The sequence below is a fragment of the Buteo buteo genome, chromosome 26 (assembly GCF_964188355.1).
Source record: "Buteo buteo chromosome 26, bButBut1.hap1.1, whole genome shotgun sequence".
NCBI lineage: Eukaryota > Metazoa > Chordata > Aves > Accipitriformes > Accipitridae > Buteo > Buteo buteo.
This window is the reverse complement of record NC_134196.1, coordinates 398,893-415,195: the sequence shown is the minus strand read 5'-3', so window position 1 is coordinate 415,195 and position 16,303 is coordinate 398,893. Positions and strand designations below refer to the sequence as shown.

The following is a 16,303-nucleotide window of genomic DNA, read 5'->3' as shown; positions in this document are numbered from 1 at the left end:
CTGTTATGTATTTTACAGTCTGTTTAACCATCCATTGTTCAGTCAATTTTTTGTACAAAAATGTTGAATAATTGTAATTGGTTTTCAGTTTAATATCTTGTCAGTTTATGTATGGAGGGAGGAGTGGTTGGAGTTATGCTTTGTCCTCAGATAGGCAAGGGAATTTTCATAAAATATTTTGAATACACTGTCAAACTTTCAAGGAAGGGAATGTATAGGGCTTCTAGGCTGGAAAGTGCCATTTTGCTTTTCTGTATCTTCTGCTCCCTCTGAAAAATGGTAGTTATCACGCTTGAATACTTATAATTGAAAATCAGGGCAGAAAAGTGTTAAATGTGCCACATACTGAATGTTTAGTATCAAACAATTTTGAATATTGCCTCCAAATTTGTATAGGTGATAGCAGTATTTAGTACTGATTAGATACTGCAAATGAACAATTTCTTGACCCCTCAGAAAACCAGACAAGCAGGCCACCAACAGATACTTCGGCAAACAAGCGAACTGCTGAGGGAACAACACAGGTAGGTTGTTGATTGTTTCTATAAAAAATTCTAAAGTTACAATCCACAGGAGAAAAGTTCTTTACCTTTGTTGCTCATAATGAAACAATTTTAGTTTCTTTTTTGTGCCATCCTTTCTAGTTTCTGTCCGTTTGTATTTTTCTTCTTCTTCTGATCCAGAGTATTGAGCATGAGCTTCTGATAATCTTTTCAGAAGTTTTCTGATGGGGTTTGTGTAAGTAGATGAGTTAGTATATCAGGAGCACACTAAAAACTTGTCTGATGAAACACAGCTAACATACAAAAGAAAACCCTGCCCACTTTTTGTCTGAAGGGCTTGAACTTAGAGCTACAAATATTTTGTAAATTATTGCAGCGCTCTCATTTCCACACTAATCCAGAAGTTAGTAAGAATTGGGAGTTCTAATATTTCATTGCCATAAGTCATAGGGAAAAAAAAGGAAAAGAAATTTTCTTCAGGAATAACTACTTCATGATAAAGGAGAACTTGCAGTACTTCTGGATTCCTCATCTAAAATTTGTTGAACTTGCTTTGAAACTTAAAGTTTGAAATTAAGCTATTTAAAATTATTTGTAATTAATTTTCTTTCTGCGTATAGATATTTCACAAAGCACATAATGCTTACATTGCTGTTAACTGGAAGTCATTTTATTAAGGGGAATAAAATTAATTTCTTCTAGCCAAAATTTCCACATTTAATAGTGTTTCAAGGTATAGTTAAATCTGAATTGTATTTCAAAGCAAGGAGAAAATATACTGGACAAGATTCTGGTTTTCACTTGTTGCAGAAATAGTCTGGCAAAGATAACAAGTATTATACAGTATGAACTGTGCCTCACTCTACCTTTTTATTAAGGCGTTTCATAAAGAATGATCGTTTGGAACTTCATTTTTCAAAGATACCTGTGGATTATAGCTATTAAAACATTTGTCAATACTTGATATGTAGGAAATTCAGTACCAGAATGGATGACAGATGTATGGTTTTAAGATTTAATTTTCAGTATAAGATGCATATTTTGGAATTTTTTTTCTTCAGTAGAGCCTGAAACCCGGAAAAGATTTTGGAAAAACAGAATGTGTGTGATAGTGGTATTTATCAATGGAAGGTGAGCAAGGAGGAGGGAAATAAGACACATGATGCTTTCCGGCTTTCAGTCTTCTGTTATAGTGTATGTTTCTAGGTTTGCTTTCAGTCAAATCAGTTAAAGCATGTGTAATGCCATGGTTAAGAAAGAAGGTCCTGATGCATTTTAATTGGCTAGTGAGGTATGGAATTGACATGCCATATCATTTGAAAAATCCAGTTAATGCCACCTGCTTTTTGTTGTGTAAAATCCAAAATATTGTGTATTGCTCCGCACTTCACAGCTCTCAGATCAAAAAGTAGTTCGCTGTGTTCCGTATACCTGTGGCATATTTGATGGTACAACTTTGATCAATTGTTTCGAAAAGCAGTTGAAACAGGAAGAGACTTCATCAGAAAATAAAGAAGCAGTAGAAGCAGCACAGACGAATTTTAACTTCCCCGAGGATGTCCTCTTTGGCTTGGAGGAAGAGGAAGAGGATGCTAAGAGCATCAAAAACACCCACAAGCAGACTGGCTGGGCAGCTAACCTATTAAAACAATGGCTGGCCAAAAATGGCAAGGATCCTAGCTTTGAATTGGTCCCAGTAAGTGAACTCAATGATATCCTAAGAGAGTTTTATTATACAATAAGGAATCATGATGGAAATACCTACAGTGTGGCAAGCTACAAGTCAATGCGTGCTGGCTTAAACCGGCATCTCAAAATGCCACCTTATAATCGTCAGATTTGCTTAATGAAGGACAAAGAGTTTGCTAGTGCAAACACGGTATTTGTGAGCGTGCTGAAGATGCTGCGCATGCAGGGAAAGGATGAGACTCACCACCATCCTCCTATAGCTGCTGAGGACTTGCGTAAGATTAAACAATCTGGTGTGCTGGGATTGCACAGTCCACTGGCACTCGTCAACAAGGTGTGGTTTGATTTGCAGTTGCATTTTGCCAAACGAGGGAGGGAAATTTTAAGAGATCTGGCTCCAGATGCTTTTGTTGTTGAGAAGGACAAGAATGGGCGTCGATACGCTATGTTTAGGTATCCTGGCAAAGGAAAAAATGGAGAAGATCCTCATAAAATGGGTAAAATGTATGATATGCCAGGGGACCCAAACTGTCCTGTTTTTTCCTTGGAGCTTTATTTGTCTAAGTTGCCTCCAGAGCCCCCTGCCTTTTACCTGCATCCTTTAAAGCTAACGTCAGAGCAAATGCAAGAACAGCCTGTCTGGTACAAAAGAGAACCAATGGGTGTGAACTACTTGGGTACCATGATGCCCAGGATAAGTGTGGCAGCCAGGCTCTCTCAGCGATACACCAATCATTCTCTCCGAACTACCACCATCCAGCTACTGTGTGAAGCAGGACTGGGGCCTAGAGAAATAATGGCAGTGACAGGCCATCGCTCTGAGTCTGCTATTAGACACTACTGGGGAGCTGCGGAAGTTCGCTACAGGGCTTGGTCAGATATAATGGAGAATAACGCCCCCAATTACATATATAGCAAGATCCCAAACGAAGCGATAAAAGAATCAATATCTGGTGCATCCACCTCTTCTATAAACCATGTTGTTCTAGAACAAAGCAAAATTTTATTCCCTAAGAAATCTGTGGTGCCACCGGGCGCTAATTCTGTGACTTTAGTCCCTGAGGAACACCCAGCTCTGAATTCCAAAAGCCCTGTCCTGTTGAACCACAGTTCTTCCAAGGTGCTTCTCCCCAAGAATGTGGCCAGTGGGAACCTAACTGCCGGTCCCCATCAAGGCTGTTGTAACAAACCTGTCTTTATAAAGCGTGTGATAAAACAAGAACCAATGACTTGATGCTTCTGTAATGGAACTGATTTCAAATGATTTGCTAAAATGGAAAAAATTACCAGACTTGTTTTTTCACTTGGTCTACTAAGGAAGTTTCTTATGGTCTAGTTCAGCAAGAAGTATCCTGTTCGCACTCCTGAAGTGAGCTATGGAACAGAAACTTAAACAGAGCAGGGCTTGGAGTTTGTATGACTTTCTGTGGCAGCTGGGACTCTTTAAGTGGCTGAGCAGAGCTGTTTTAAAAAAATGAGAGGGAAATACTGATTTCCACTTAGCTGAAGAGCTATGCTTTCTTCACTAAGTGCATGACTTCTATATTTTGTGAAGAGTGTATTTATTATACCCTTTTGTGCCGTCTGGCACTAATGTAGCATCTTACAAATGAAATACTTGATTACTGAAGAGCACGGAGAAAGTAGAAGCTGAACGAAATAGACACAGATACACTACAAATATACACGTATGCATGAAAACACCTGGAATTGCTTGACCACTGTCACCCTCTCTGTTCAAATTGTTATCAGGTCTACCAGAGGATTGTGCCTTTTTCTTTTTTTTTTTTTTTTTTTTTAACTTTCTTGTAAATTGATTTTCTCTGTGAGCTACAGATTTGTATTGCAGGTCTTTCCTTTTCCTATTTAATATTTCTGGCTAAGATTTAAGTCATTCTGTTCTCCAAAGGCACTATTTGATACAAATTATAATAAAATTGGGATCTCTTCAGTTGTGCATGAAACAGGGAAAAGGTTCTTTAAAAGAGTTGAGAACACCTTTATTGCTTAAATAGCAGGTAATTAGAGTTGAAGTGTTGCGTCTGTATGTGTTATCTTGTGAGAGGGTTTTTTTGTATTTCCTCTCACCGACCCCTTCCATTACATTTCACATTGTCCTTGCAGTATAGTCAGTATAGTCTTTCTCAGTATAGTATAATTCACAAGAAGCACATCCTGTTCTTCCCTACCAAACCCAAACCCTATCCAAATATTATTTTTATTTTAACTTTTTTAGATTAGTTCACTATAGTAAACTGATCCTATCATTACATTTTTCATAGATTTTTACAGGTTAGAAATTCTCAGGATAGTGGATGTGAATTTTGTCAGAGAAATGAAATTGTAGTTTAAAAGGCTCTTTAATGGGAAAAAAAATACAAATTAGGAGGGCTAGTCATAGTTCATTTTTAGTTAATCACACTTGAAAATCTAACTCATGGTTTGTCTCTGCTATTCTATGCCATAATTTTCATCAGATTCTGACAAATTGAGATATCTTCCTGTAAATAAAAATGGAAAACTGGTCATCAAATTACATATTATGGTAGGTCCACTTTGGAAGAAGAAACTGTAGCATTTACAACTGTTTGCCATTATATCAACTGAATTAAATAAGAATGGCTTCATCCTTTTGAAATGCGTGTGTGTATGTGTGTACACACATGGTTTATCACATTAGGGACTTCACTGGAAGTGTTATCTTGCTCAGCAGTGGACAAAATAGAGAAAGATCCCAGCTGAAATAACAAATTGACCATAACAAACTTTTAAGTCTGTGGAGAACTTCCTTGCTGGGAAAGGCTTTCAAATATTGAATGAGATTTGTCACTTTGTTATAGTCTGAACAGAGGACTTGATGTCTGAACTTTGGAGTTTTGTCTTGGCTGGTAATGTTCACCTTTGTAGCTTTGGGTAGGTTATTCATACATACTTCATCAGTTTTCCAAAGTGTAAGACCAGCACAGTGTGTTCCATTTTCTGATGGATCATGCTAAAGATTAAAATGTTTTGAAAGCGCTATATTCATCTTATGTATTGTCTTTACAGTCACTTTTATTTGCTGTTGTTATAATGATTAAGCTAGTTGATGAGACGTAATTGTTTATATAATAATTAATTATGCACAATCCTACACTTCCTTAGTCGCAGCATTAATTTACAACATCAGTGACTAGAGGAAGGAAATAATGGATCCAGGATTATCATTTTGTCAAGCCTAGAGTAAATCAAATGAAAATGGCAAAGAAACTAATCCTTCCTAATAGCTAGAAAGAAGAAAAATTGAAAAAATGAAGAGCAAACAGTCCTTGAAATATAGGAGAACTGTGCAGTAACTTATTCTAGGATATTTTAGAGTCACATAAATTTCCAAATTTTAGGGATTCATAAAATTCATAATTCAGCCAAACAAATTTAATTTCTTGTTTGAAGAGATTTAATCTAAACTTTCATCAAGATGGGTATGTATTATCTCCCCCCACAAAATAAAGTAGTCCTGTCTTTGTCTCGGGTAGTTGCTTGTTCCAGCATACAGGTGTTGAACATTTATTCTGCAGAAACAAGAAAAGTATGTTGCCAGGAGATGATTCTTTTCTGTTCCCTCTTGCTGCATACTGTGGTCATACTGACCACATGCCCTGCTCTGGTCCTAACTGCATCTAGGTAACTTACTGTAACAGCGTATTGCTGCTTGTTTCATTCCTTAACACAAATGTAGTTGGTGATTTAAATTGAAAAAGGGACTCTTTTGGTCAATCTGGGCATGTCTCTGATTCCTTCTAATTATCCTTTGGCTTCTAACTTAACTTCCATTCTGTTGGCTTGCAATTGGGTATTTTGGGCTTCTCATTTGTTAAATTCTCATTCTGTTGGCACCAACTATACAATGTCCTCTCACTACCTTCAGTTTGAACCTGATACTTCAAAGCTACTGACTGCAGTATTACTAGCTTTTTATTTTTGTATGGGGGGAATTTTTTTTTTAAATGAGAAAAAGCACTCCTGGTTTGGGCTGGAAGTATTATTGCTTCACAAGAGCTGGAGTCCATGTTCCCTAAGCTTTCCACTAATATTTGAATTAATTCTAATGAATAGAACGTATTTCTAACCTTCTAGAACTGAAATATCTTTCTCCTATTCCCCCTCCCACCCAAAGTGTTAAATGAGTCTTTCCTACATGTATTACCCTTCTAGAAAAGCTGAAGTAGGCAAACAGAATGAGTGTTTTGCTGCTTTTGTAAAGCCAGCTTTGGCTATGCATACAGTAATATGGGGAGCAGGGGGTCTTCCCCCCAGCCCTTTTTTTTTTGTTTTCCCCCTTTTAAACTGTGAGATAAAATTTCAAGTCAATCCTGTTCATTGCAGTACAGGTTATGCTGTGTGAACTTCATGAATTCTGTCAAAATGAACATGAATTGGACTCTCTAATGGCAGTATCAGCAGAGAACCTCAAACAGCAGGATATCTGAGTTTTTCTTTTTTTCTTTTTTTTTTTTTTTTCCTTTCCATTATAGGTGAAGCATGTTGGTGTGGACCAACAGGTTAAGTACAGTTTGTCTGTCTAAACTTAAACTTAGACTTTTGATGTAAACGTAATGCAAAATTGTTAATCATCATTTAAAATTCACTTTAAAAATCTGAATATAGCAAATATAGTTTGAAAGAAATTAGTCATCTGCCACTCTTGAATTTTCTAATTAGATCTTTTCCTAAAATATTTCATTTCATTTGCAAAAAAAACAGTGCTTAGCCTTAACTAAGTCAACTAAAGTAATTTTTTAAATTATGGCTGCCATGTCATTGATTAAATTCCATTTCCCTTGATGGAGATGACTCTGAAAACAGTGGGGAGTGACTGGAACCTTACATAATACATCCATATATTTAGTTCTGCATCTCATTTTCATAATGCAGGTTTGGTACTGGTGCTGTGAATCTAGAACTTGTGTTTTCTGTGCTTTTTCCTGGTAAGTTTGGAAATCTCTGCTGTTACTTCAAGGAGTACCCTAATTACTTTTTATTTTTATGAAGTTAGCACAGTATCTTACAGTATGTTAAATTTTTTATTCTTTTATTGGTATTTAAGTAATTCATTCCCGCAGTAAGGTACTGTGACCTACAGTGTGGGAGATCTAGAAGGTAAATGTTCTTTACCCACATTCTGTGTGCCCCCTGAAGAGCTCCATTGTGCACAATGTCAGATACCTGAAGGCATTGGAAGGATGCTTTGAAATTGAACATGTTCTTGGCTTTGTTGTGTTTTTAGTCTGGTACATCTCTTTGATTATCCTGAGTTATCTTCTCAATAGTTGCATACTGTTAAGATCAGCGTAGTCAAAGTTTTCAGTAAGCAGCTCGGACGTATGATTTTGCTGTATGACTGCTGCTCCTTTTTCAGCCTTCCTCTGCTTCTTGCTCCAAAAGAAATGGCCACAGAGGTGTGGGAGGGGGCATCTTACTATATTTGTGTTAGTCTTTGAACTTTTCCTGCGTACGCAGAAATTTAAGAGTTGTTATCCAGTCCCAGTCATTTTATCAATGGCCATTCCAGTGCCTCAGGTCCTAGAATTGCATTTCTGAAGACATGACAAGCACTTTTAATGTATTGGGGTAAATAATATTGTTACAGAGGCAAAGGCATTTTTAATTATATAACAAATCTTTAGAATGGTTTTTCAGTATTTTATTATGAATCCCACTTATAGATACAGGATTTATATATATTATATATGAATATAGCTATGGTATACTAAGAGAATCTATGAAAGCAACTTTTATTACATTGTGACGTAAAATAACAGTGAACAAATTTGAATGGGGTTGGATGTGTTAAAAATGGATGGCATAAAGTCAATCTGCTAAAGAATGTTTACGTTATCTTTATTAAAACACCAGGTCAAGTGAATAGTCTTTTCTTCCCTGTTCTCCACTCCAGGTGCACCTTATCCTCTTATGGAGTAAATCTTTTTTCAGTCTAAATTTCATCTGTGCTTTTCACCTTTTCAGCTAATATTAGTTTAAAAAAAAAAAAAAAAACAAAAAAAAAACCACCACCAGTGTCCTATCCATTTCCCATTGTTTCTGACATGCCTTGATTTGTTTGGTTGAACTACAGTTTCATTTAAGATATTTTGCTGACTATTGGAAATTCATCAGGTAAAATGTTAATAAAGTACATTTATAACTCCTTTCCCTTTACTTTGCAATGTGTAACAGAATTTGTGAATATCTGTTGGGAAACAATGTGAACAAAGTGGATATGTCAGCTTACAGTTTATAAGCAGCTATTAATTCTATATTGTTGAAGCATTATTGATGAATATGTTCCTTGCATTTCATGGTTTTGTCACTGAAAATAAACATGCATAATTATATATGTAAAATGGGCTACTTGATTTTTGTCTCTGACCCTGGGGTTACATTTGTGCTGTTTAAAACGCAACTAGCTGTTATCTCTGAGGTGGAACCTTTACCTGAGACTAATTAGAAATCTAAATTATAAAGATGTTAGCAGGAGGACAGTTTATAAAATGAATTTTAAAAAAAAAATCTGAAAAAATTCCAACAGGACATCACGTAGCTGAATTGGGTGGCTCATGTAAGGAACAAAATTGTATGATCTTTAAAGTGATTTTTCTTTCCCTGAGACCATATCAGTGTTACCTAAACCACCCCGCAGTTACTGAGAGCAGCTTGCAGCAAGTAAATATACTTGTGTTTTGTAGGCTCCGAGTTGTCATTTGGGGCCAAAAAATGGAGAGGAATATTAAAACAATCCAGCTGATGATGTCATTGCACCAGACATGGATAATAGCTTTTAAAGACCACATTAAACTAATCTGAAAAGTACTATAAATATATTTACTGATTAGTAAGGTGATCTTCCATCATCCAAGATGGCCATCCTACATAATAGTGTTGGGAAACTGTCAGTGGGCTTTTGGGAGAACAAGGTAGATGTTTCACCTTAAAAGAGTAAGAACTAGTAGAGAGATGTGTATGTGCACATGCATGCATGTATGTGTTTATTATATACCCTTTTAACTGTTTTGATTAAGGAAAAACAAAGTCACAGTAGCAGAGAAATACTTTAAGCATTGTGTCAAGAGTTCCTTTGTGGCTTTTAGTTGGAATTATGATAGCTAGTGCCTAAAAACAGCATTTCTGGCAACCAATCTCTCAGCCTTCTTGGTGTATGATTCTTATCAATAAGGGTAGCAGAGCCAACGTGTAGTGTAGTCTTTACACAAAAGAAATGAGAGGGTATATAATACACAAGGGTTACTAAGACTGGTTATTCATTTTTTCCATGCTTGCTTTGTTCTTGTTCTGTAAGAGGTGTTGCACAGTACTAATTAAGGGTAAGGGGTACACAGCAATGTTGCAAATGCAATACATAAAATATCTGTTAATAATATTTGAGTGTTACACGAGTATGCAACCACACGCTATCAAAACATGTATTGCAGCCCTGTGAAATTTTGTTTGTGCAAACTATGATCTTGGGAAACTGCCAACTTCATTGCATTTTCATTTTCATTTTTATCTTGGTAAGAGATGACAAATACATTTGGTATACCTGGTCAAATAAATTTTCATGACAGCTTTGTAAGGCTGGAATAATTACTTCAATTTTGTGGGAGTTACTGCATTGGAAAAAGTAACTGTTAAGGAGTGACAAGTCTTGACATGACATTGAAGCAGTTAGTGACTGAGATATGCTCAAAAATGTATTAAAAAAAATTTCCACAGCTGCTTAGACTGTGCTTGAAATCTGTAGTTTTGTATGGGTGACTAAAAACGTAATATGGGCCTTATAATTATGCATACAAACACCATATCACCACCCTCCCCACACACACCCTGTCCCCAGAACATATTTTTATCGCTCCCCATAATTTAAGATTGATTTTGCTATTATATAACGCCTTGGTGCGTCATGTATGATTGTGGTGGTGTGATGCTTCATGGATTGTCTGTTTTACAACCCTCAGAATTTTTTCTGTTTTGTTACTGTAGAAACTGTTGATAATAAAATTGTCTGCACTGTGTCAGTGTGCCACACATAATCTTCAGAATTTTGATCTTTACTACCCTGGAATTAATTTTTATTTTGCACTGTATTTTTTGTTGTTGCATTTTTTTTCCCTTCGTTTTTCACTTTTACTTACTGAAATGTTCCTTTATGAAAAGCAGGTGGCATTACAATGAATAGCATTGTTATCTCTATGTGATGAACCGTGGCGTTATATAATACCAAAACTTTTTTTAAATCATATATATCATATGTGAATACAGAAGTGCATATTGAAAACTTTCTTCAAGATACCAACATTTACCTTTTGGATTTTCATGTGGTACAATACATGTGCGTGTTGGCATGTGTATGTGTGCTGTTATACAAAATGATGCAATAGGTAGCATTTGCTGTTCAATTTGAGTTTTAGAGATTTCTTTCCCAGTTTTCTTCAGTAGTTTGCCATTGACATATATATGCTGTGATGATATAACTACTTTCTCTGTTAATCTCACTCTTGTAGTTACAGTGGGAGATACCTCCTTTTCTCAACATATGTGCTTTGGCCTTTAAATTCAGTCTCCTTCCTTGTATTTGTTTTCCCCATGAAATAGGAATAGCTTTTTTCTCTATCCCCCTCCCCCTTTTTTTTCTTTCCTTTCAAAATTACAAATGATGAGTCAACCTAATTTGCAGCAGTTCTGATTTGAAAAAGTTGATGGATAGCAAAGCTAAAGTGATATTCTTTCTCCCACTACAGTGTGTTTTACAACAGTGTGAAATGGTCTCAGCTTGTGGAAAAACATAAAAAGACAGTAGCCTGTCTCAATGTCCCTACTTTTTCAGAGGCAGATGAGGAAACTGCTTCAGAATCATTTCAACAGCCCTTCATTTTATTGTGAGGCTGATTCCTTTCTGATTTCCCTTTATTAATTTACTATTGACTAGTTTGTAGGTTAATTATTAGATATTCCAGTCAGTGGCACAGGGGATATAATAACAGTCTTCCAAAAGAAGGAAGAAAGTTCTTAACCATAAAGCATTTACATTAGTTTTATTGCAAATCTTAATTGTTACTTTAGATTCAGGTGACCCTGTTCACTGTATTTATGCATCTTTAACAAGTTCCAGGATTTTTATTACCTATAAGAACTCTATTATACTTTTGTTATACTTCTTTTTTGAAATTTCTATGATATCTGTATGGCATTGGTTCTAAAAGTCACTGTATAATTCTTTTCTTCCTCAAGGAAAACTGTATTATGGCCACTTTTTCCTAGACTTCTTCCCATAAGTATATCTTATTTGTCAGTATATCTATTTCTCAGTGCTTTCTTTAATTGTTAAAAAGACTTAAGTGGTTGGGTTTGGAAGAAAGCAGATGTTACGTTGTCAGGGTATATGCAGTGGAAAATGCACGAGATTCTGAGTATAGGTCACTTTTACCAATCCTTTTGTCGAAAACCCTGAATTGAAGTGTAATTACTGTAATATGAATAGAGACTTTATGTAAGAAATTAGTCTGGTTCTAGTAGTTTTCATGGTAAAAAAAAATCTGAAAATGTTACTCAGAAGAATCAGTACTACAGATCACTTTTCAGCTAAAGTTTTGCAGCTAGTAGAACACTTAAAAATACCAATTTCTAATAGTAAGTGAGAAAATGCACATCTGAATAGTTGCATTCATTTTATAAATACTTTTCATTATTTTATCTTCCATATGCACTATAAAGCAGTTTACACTTAACTGATTAAGTGGTGTTTAGAGGAGGTTATGACCTAGCCTCTGCTTCAGGATTTACCAGGTTTCACTCAGATATTTGAAAGGGAGGATTTACTCTTTTGGTTTTGCCCCTCTTCTAGGGTCTTTCATTTGCTGCTTTCACAAGTTATGTGCTTGGCATTAAAACACTTTTCCATCACACTTGCCCAGTTAGATGCTTGCCTGGGGCATTTGGCATGCAAAGAGAGCCCAGGGATAGTTATATAGTGGTAAATGTGGTAGGTGTGGACATGACCCTGCAAACTGAAGAAGCTGGGGCCGAGGGCCTGCAATTTGACAAGATTTTCTTTCAAGAATGCACTTTCCAAAACAGATCAAGATTGTAGATGTGAAGTGCCTTCTCCTTGGCTGGCTGTTTCAGGAAAAACAACACTGAATGAGAATAGCAGAGTAGCATTACATCCTTCTGTATTTGTGGTCGTGCATGCTCAGCTGCTGCTTGGCTTGTAATTCTCTTTTCCCCTGCTGCCTTTTTTCCTTGTCCTGCTTCCTTTTTTCACCTTTGTTTCTGCTCTTAATCATACCTTGCAATCCTCTTCCCCAACTTCAACGAGTGTTTTGCCTTTCCACTCTTAAGTTATGTGCATCTTCTTGGGCTGGATCTGCATTAGACTTCAGTATGAAACATTCAGTTACAGGACACTTGTTTTTGTGCAAAACATCTTAATTGCAAATGGAAGCTCACCAACCAGATGAAGAATAAAGATGTGGCTATATTAAAATTAGGAAGTCAGGAAAACATGTGGTCTTGTATTTTCCTTGCTTTCTTCCTAAATTTTTTTTCACATTTATCTTCAAAACTGTGACATTTCAGAGTAGGATTTGTTAGGTTTAATTTTTAATTCCATTTTTAATTTATTCTTTTCATTGCATTGTCTTGTGTTAAGATTGATATACTCATGGCTGTTACATGAAAGCAGAGAAAGATTTAAACTAAGTCAGCTCAGATATAGTTGTTAATTGGATAGTTCACTTCGTGATGTTGCTGCTTCCAGGTTGTATAAAGCTACCTCATCAGCTGTGAATAAAACACGTCCAAAATGGCAGCGTGAATGACAGTGTTTTGGAGGATTTCTACTTACTTGGAGTTTAAAGTCATATACATTAAGATACATGAGCTGTTAAGAAGGATGGAAAAGGGAGTTTGGCAGTTTACATATATTTTAAATCTCAGTGTAAACTTTTTTCTCTTTGATTACTAGAAACTACCCAGATGCTGTTGTAAATAATCAGATTTAAGTGCCGCTTCTGGTCTGCTTGGAGACTGGTGCTCTGGTTCTGACAAATTATGAAACAGTGATTTGGGGTGTTGTGGTTTTGTTTGCTTTGGGTTTTTTGTAACTGTGATCTTTAAATAGATAGGGATCACTTTATGTTGCTGTGGTTGTTTTGTTTCTGTTCCAGCGTATTTGATATTCTAAGGCAACTGAATCTTCTGTTATTCAGACTTGCTAGGCAATATATGAACTAAAGCACCAGGCATATGTTTTGCGTTCTCATTAAATGGTGTTATTTCACTAGCATGACTGTGCTGATGAAAAGGTGTTATAATTGCATCATCTTGCTCTTCTGCAGAGATAAGCTGCAGCAGGTTCAGGGTTTTGGCTTCCTTTTTTTGGAGAAAGCTGACAGCTAATAGCAGACCAGAATGTCTTGGCTTTGCTTTTCTGCATTACCAGTTTCTGCCCAAATGCTTGCTGAAATCTAATATTAGGAGCTGCTTCTCTTATTTCAATTTTTGACATAAATGTGAATGTTGTTCACACATGACTGAAAGCCCAATGTCAGGCTTCTCTTTGCCTTCATCAGGGCTGCAAGCCTTCTTAAGCTGGTTTCTAATTTTGCCCAGAGCAGCACATCTGAATCTCCTCTTCTGATGTGCAACATGGCAGTCTTCTCCTCAGAATCCCATTCCCTTCTTTTTACAAAAGCAATAACAGTTGTCTCAAGCCTTTCCTCAAACATACCTCTGTTATAAACTGGAGTTTTCACAAGTCCTTGTAGCAACAAAAATTTCCCTGAGAGACTTTCTGAGTAAAATAGTCATGATACTCAAAAGGGACGTTTTTATTTTCTTGATGGGTTGGGCACAGGATTTTCTGAAAACCATTTATTACTTGGTTTTGGCAGGGATGATTTCAAATGGTTCCATTTGTAGGCCTTAACCATTCAGGTGGTAAGTGACAACTCTCCAGAAACATCTGGGATAGGGTGATAAAGCTCCTCACTCAGATCATGGAGATGCTTAATTTCACCGTAAAAGAAGTAGTGTGGACCAGTCTTCTAATACCCAATTCTCAGTTCTTCCTGAACCTCCTTTTCTTTCCTGGATTTGAGATACCTACAAGTATCTGAAGACTGTATGCCAACACTACAGGATATAGAAATGGATACTCCTCCTCCTTTTGAATGTAGGTGGATGCTCTGAATAGTCAAAATCCTGACCTTTATGGCAGGCATGATTAGCAGTCTATTCTGTGTGGGGTAACCTGCCTACACCATACCCGCCTAGGTAGGAAACACAATGTGCAGCTTTTTCAGTGTTTCAGGTTTCCTTAAAATTTTCCCATACCTCTTGAATTTCATTCAAGGGAGATGCCTGCTCGGTGAACTAGGGGAATGTAGTTGGGGGCTCTGGGGAGTCAGGACTTCAGGGTGTGCTGTGTGCAGAGTACAGCATCTTCTTGGAGCAGCTGGGTTGTGGGCCCTGCAACCAGGACTGGGGGATGTACCACAGAGCACCATTCAAAATGCTGCCCTGCAGATCTGCAACTTCTAGTGTGGGTTGTGGAAAGAGCCTAACTACTTAATGGAGAGTTCCTGTTGAGGAGATTGCTACCAGGGTTGTTTAGTAGAAAACCTTAAATAGTGTGGCTAACTACAAGGTCTTTCCTCCTGAGAAGTGCATGTATGAGACCTCGTCAGGTGATTGGATTTATCATTTAATAATTGCCTGTTTAACTCAAGATTTTGGCCTTCCAGACACACCAAAATAAAAAAATGCTTGCAGTGACACTTGCTGACTTGGAAGTGCGAAGAACTTTCTGAACTGGCACAGTTAAGTAGTAGGGCTTCAAAACAGTTAGCTTTCATAGAGTATTTTTCTAAGGATTTAGATTTCCTTGCAGAGGAAGAATTGAAAGGAAGTTACTTCAGACTAATGTATTTTACAGTGGGGAGAAATGAATAGCTTAGTGTTAGTTTTTTCTTTCTCCAATTCCTTATAAATCTACCCCTCCATTTTTCAGTCTGTTTTCTCCTGGCAGAGAGACATAGTTCAATATACACATCGTTGTCTGGGAAGATTATCAAGTTGGCATGAAATTCCTCTTGACTTTATGCTAATCCAGTAATCATTGATTATTTGAATGTGCCTTTTATCTTAAGCTTCAAGTGGGTAATCAGCTCATTGAGAAAACTGAAGCTGGAAAGTCTTTGAAATAGAAATCTCTCAGCAGAAGAATTCCATGGTTAATAAATCTGAAAGATGTTTCTCTATGTATAGCAAAGACAGAGTCCCTATAGAGGTCTCTTCTGTTGCCTGTCAACATAAGTAGTTAGGTATTTCTCACTCCAATTGTGTCATGTAAGTTATTAGCAGAATTCCATCAATGGCAGCATCAGAACTTAAGGCAAGAAGAAATGAGGTTGTAATAATGCATAATGAAGAGATCAATCACATCAGGCACTCCAAATTCAGTGACCAATAATTTGCATGCAGCTTTTGTTTGTGTTTAGTAATTGTACAATACCTCTTTTCCCTCTCCTCAAAGCCTTGCCTGTGTGAGCATTGTCTTTAAGACCTCTTAAAGGCTTAGTTTTACCCAGATGAAAGGTCATAGAGCAGTTAATCTCAATGTTTAGACTTTTTGCATCTGTCCCCATCTGACTGCACAGAAAAATCTCTTGATCTTCCTAGGATTTATCATGTTGGTATTTGTACAGGGTATGTGGGGCTGATAACTCCTATGCTTTTTTCCATGTTAATTGTTCAGAGATTTTGGTAATTGTGTTGCTTTCCTTAACCCTTTGTCTGTCCTAAGGAACCTGGTTTACTCTAATCCATAAATAGGTAGCAGTTCAGTCCAACAATAAATGATGACCTCTTATACAAAGCCAAAAAAAACCCTGATTTTTGCAGCAATTGACATCATTCAGGATTTTTTCTAGAAAGTATATTTAAAAACTCAGAATTATATAAGACCTCCCTCAATATTTTTTCCATCACTTAAAAGAAAATGCTGGTGGTCCCTCCAGTTTGAACAGCCAAGGGACAGCAATTGATCGAGACAATAAATCTTGTTTGATGGT

At 36.7% G+C, this 16,303-nt stretch overlaps 1 protein-coding gene across 9 annotated transcripts in view; it reads left to right on the top strand.

Moving 5' to 3' along the window:
* The window catches only part of ATF7IP (activating transcription factor 7 interacting protein), a 106,280-nt gene that overhangs the window by 74,226 nt on the left and 15,751 nt on the right, over positions 1–16,303 (top strand). For 6 of the 9 annotated variants that reach the window (XM_075057908.1, XM_075057910.1, XM_075057906.1 and 3 more), the window contains 2 exons: positions 457–524; positions 1,897–8,575. In XM_075057908.1, coding sequence (XP_074914009.1) covers positions 457–524; positions 1,897–3,426 — 1,598 coding nt within the window. In that variant the 3' untranslated portion in view covers positions 3,427–8,575. Of the gene's footprint in view, positions 1–456; positions 525–1,896; positions 8,576–16,303 lie in introns of those variants that run through there. The other 3 variants (XM_075057914.1, XM_075057913.1, XR_012654456.1) reach the window with 2 other exon arrangements.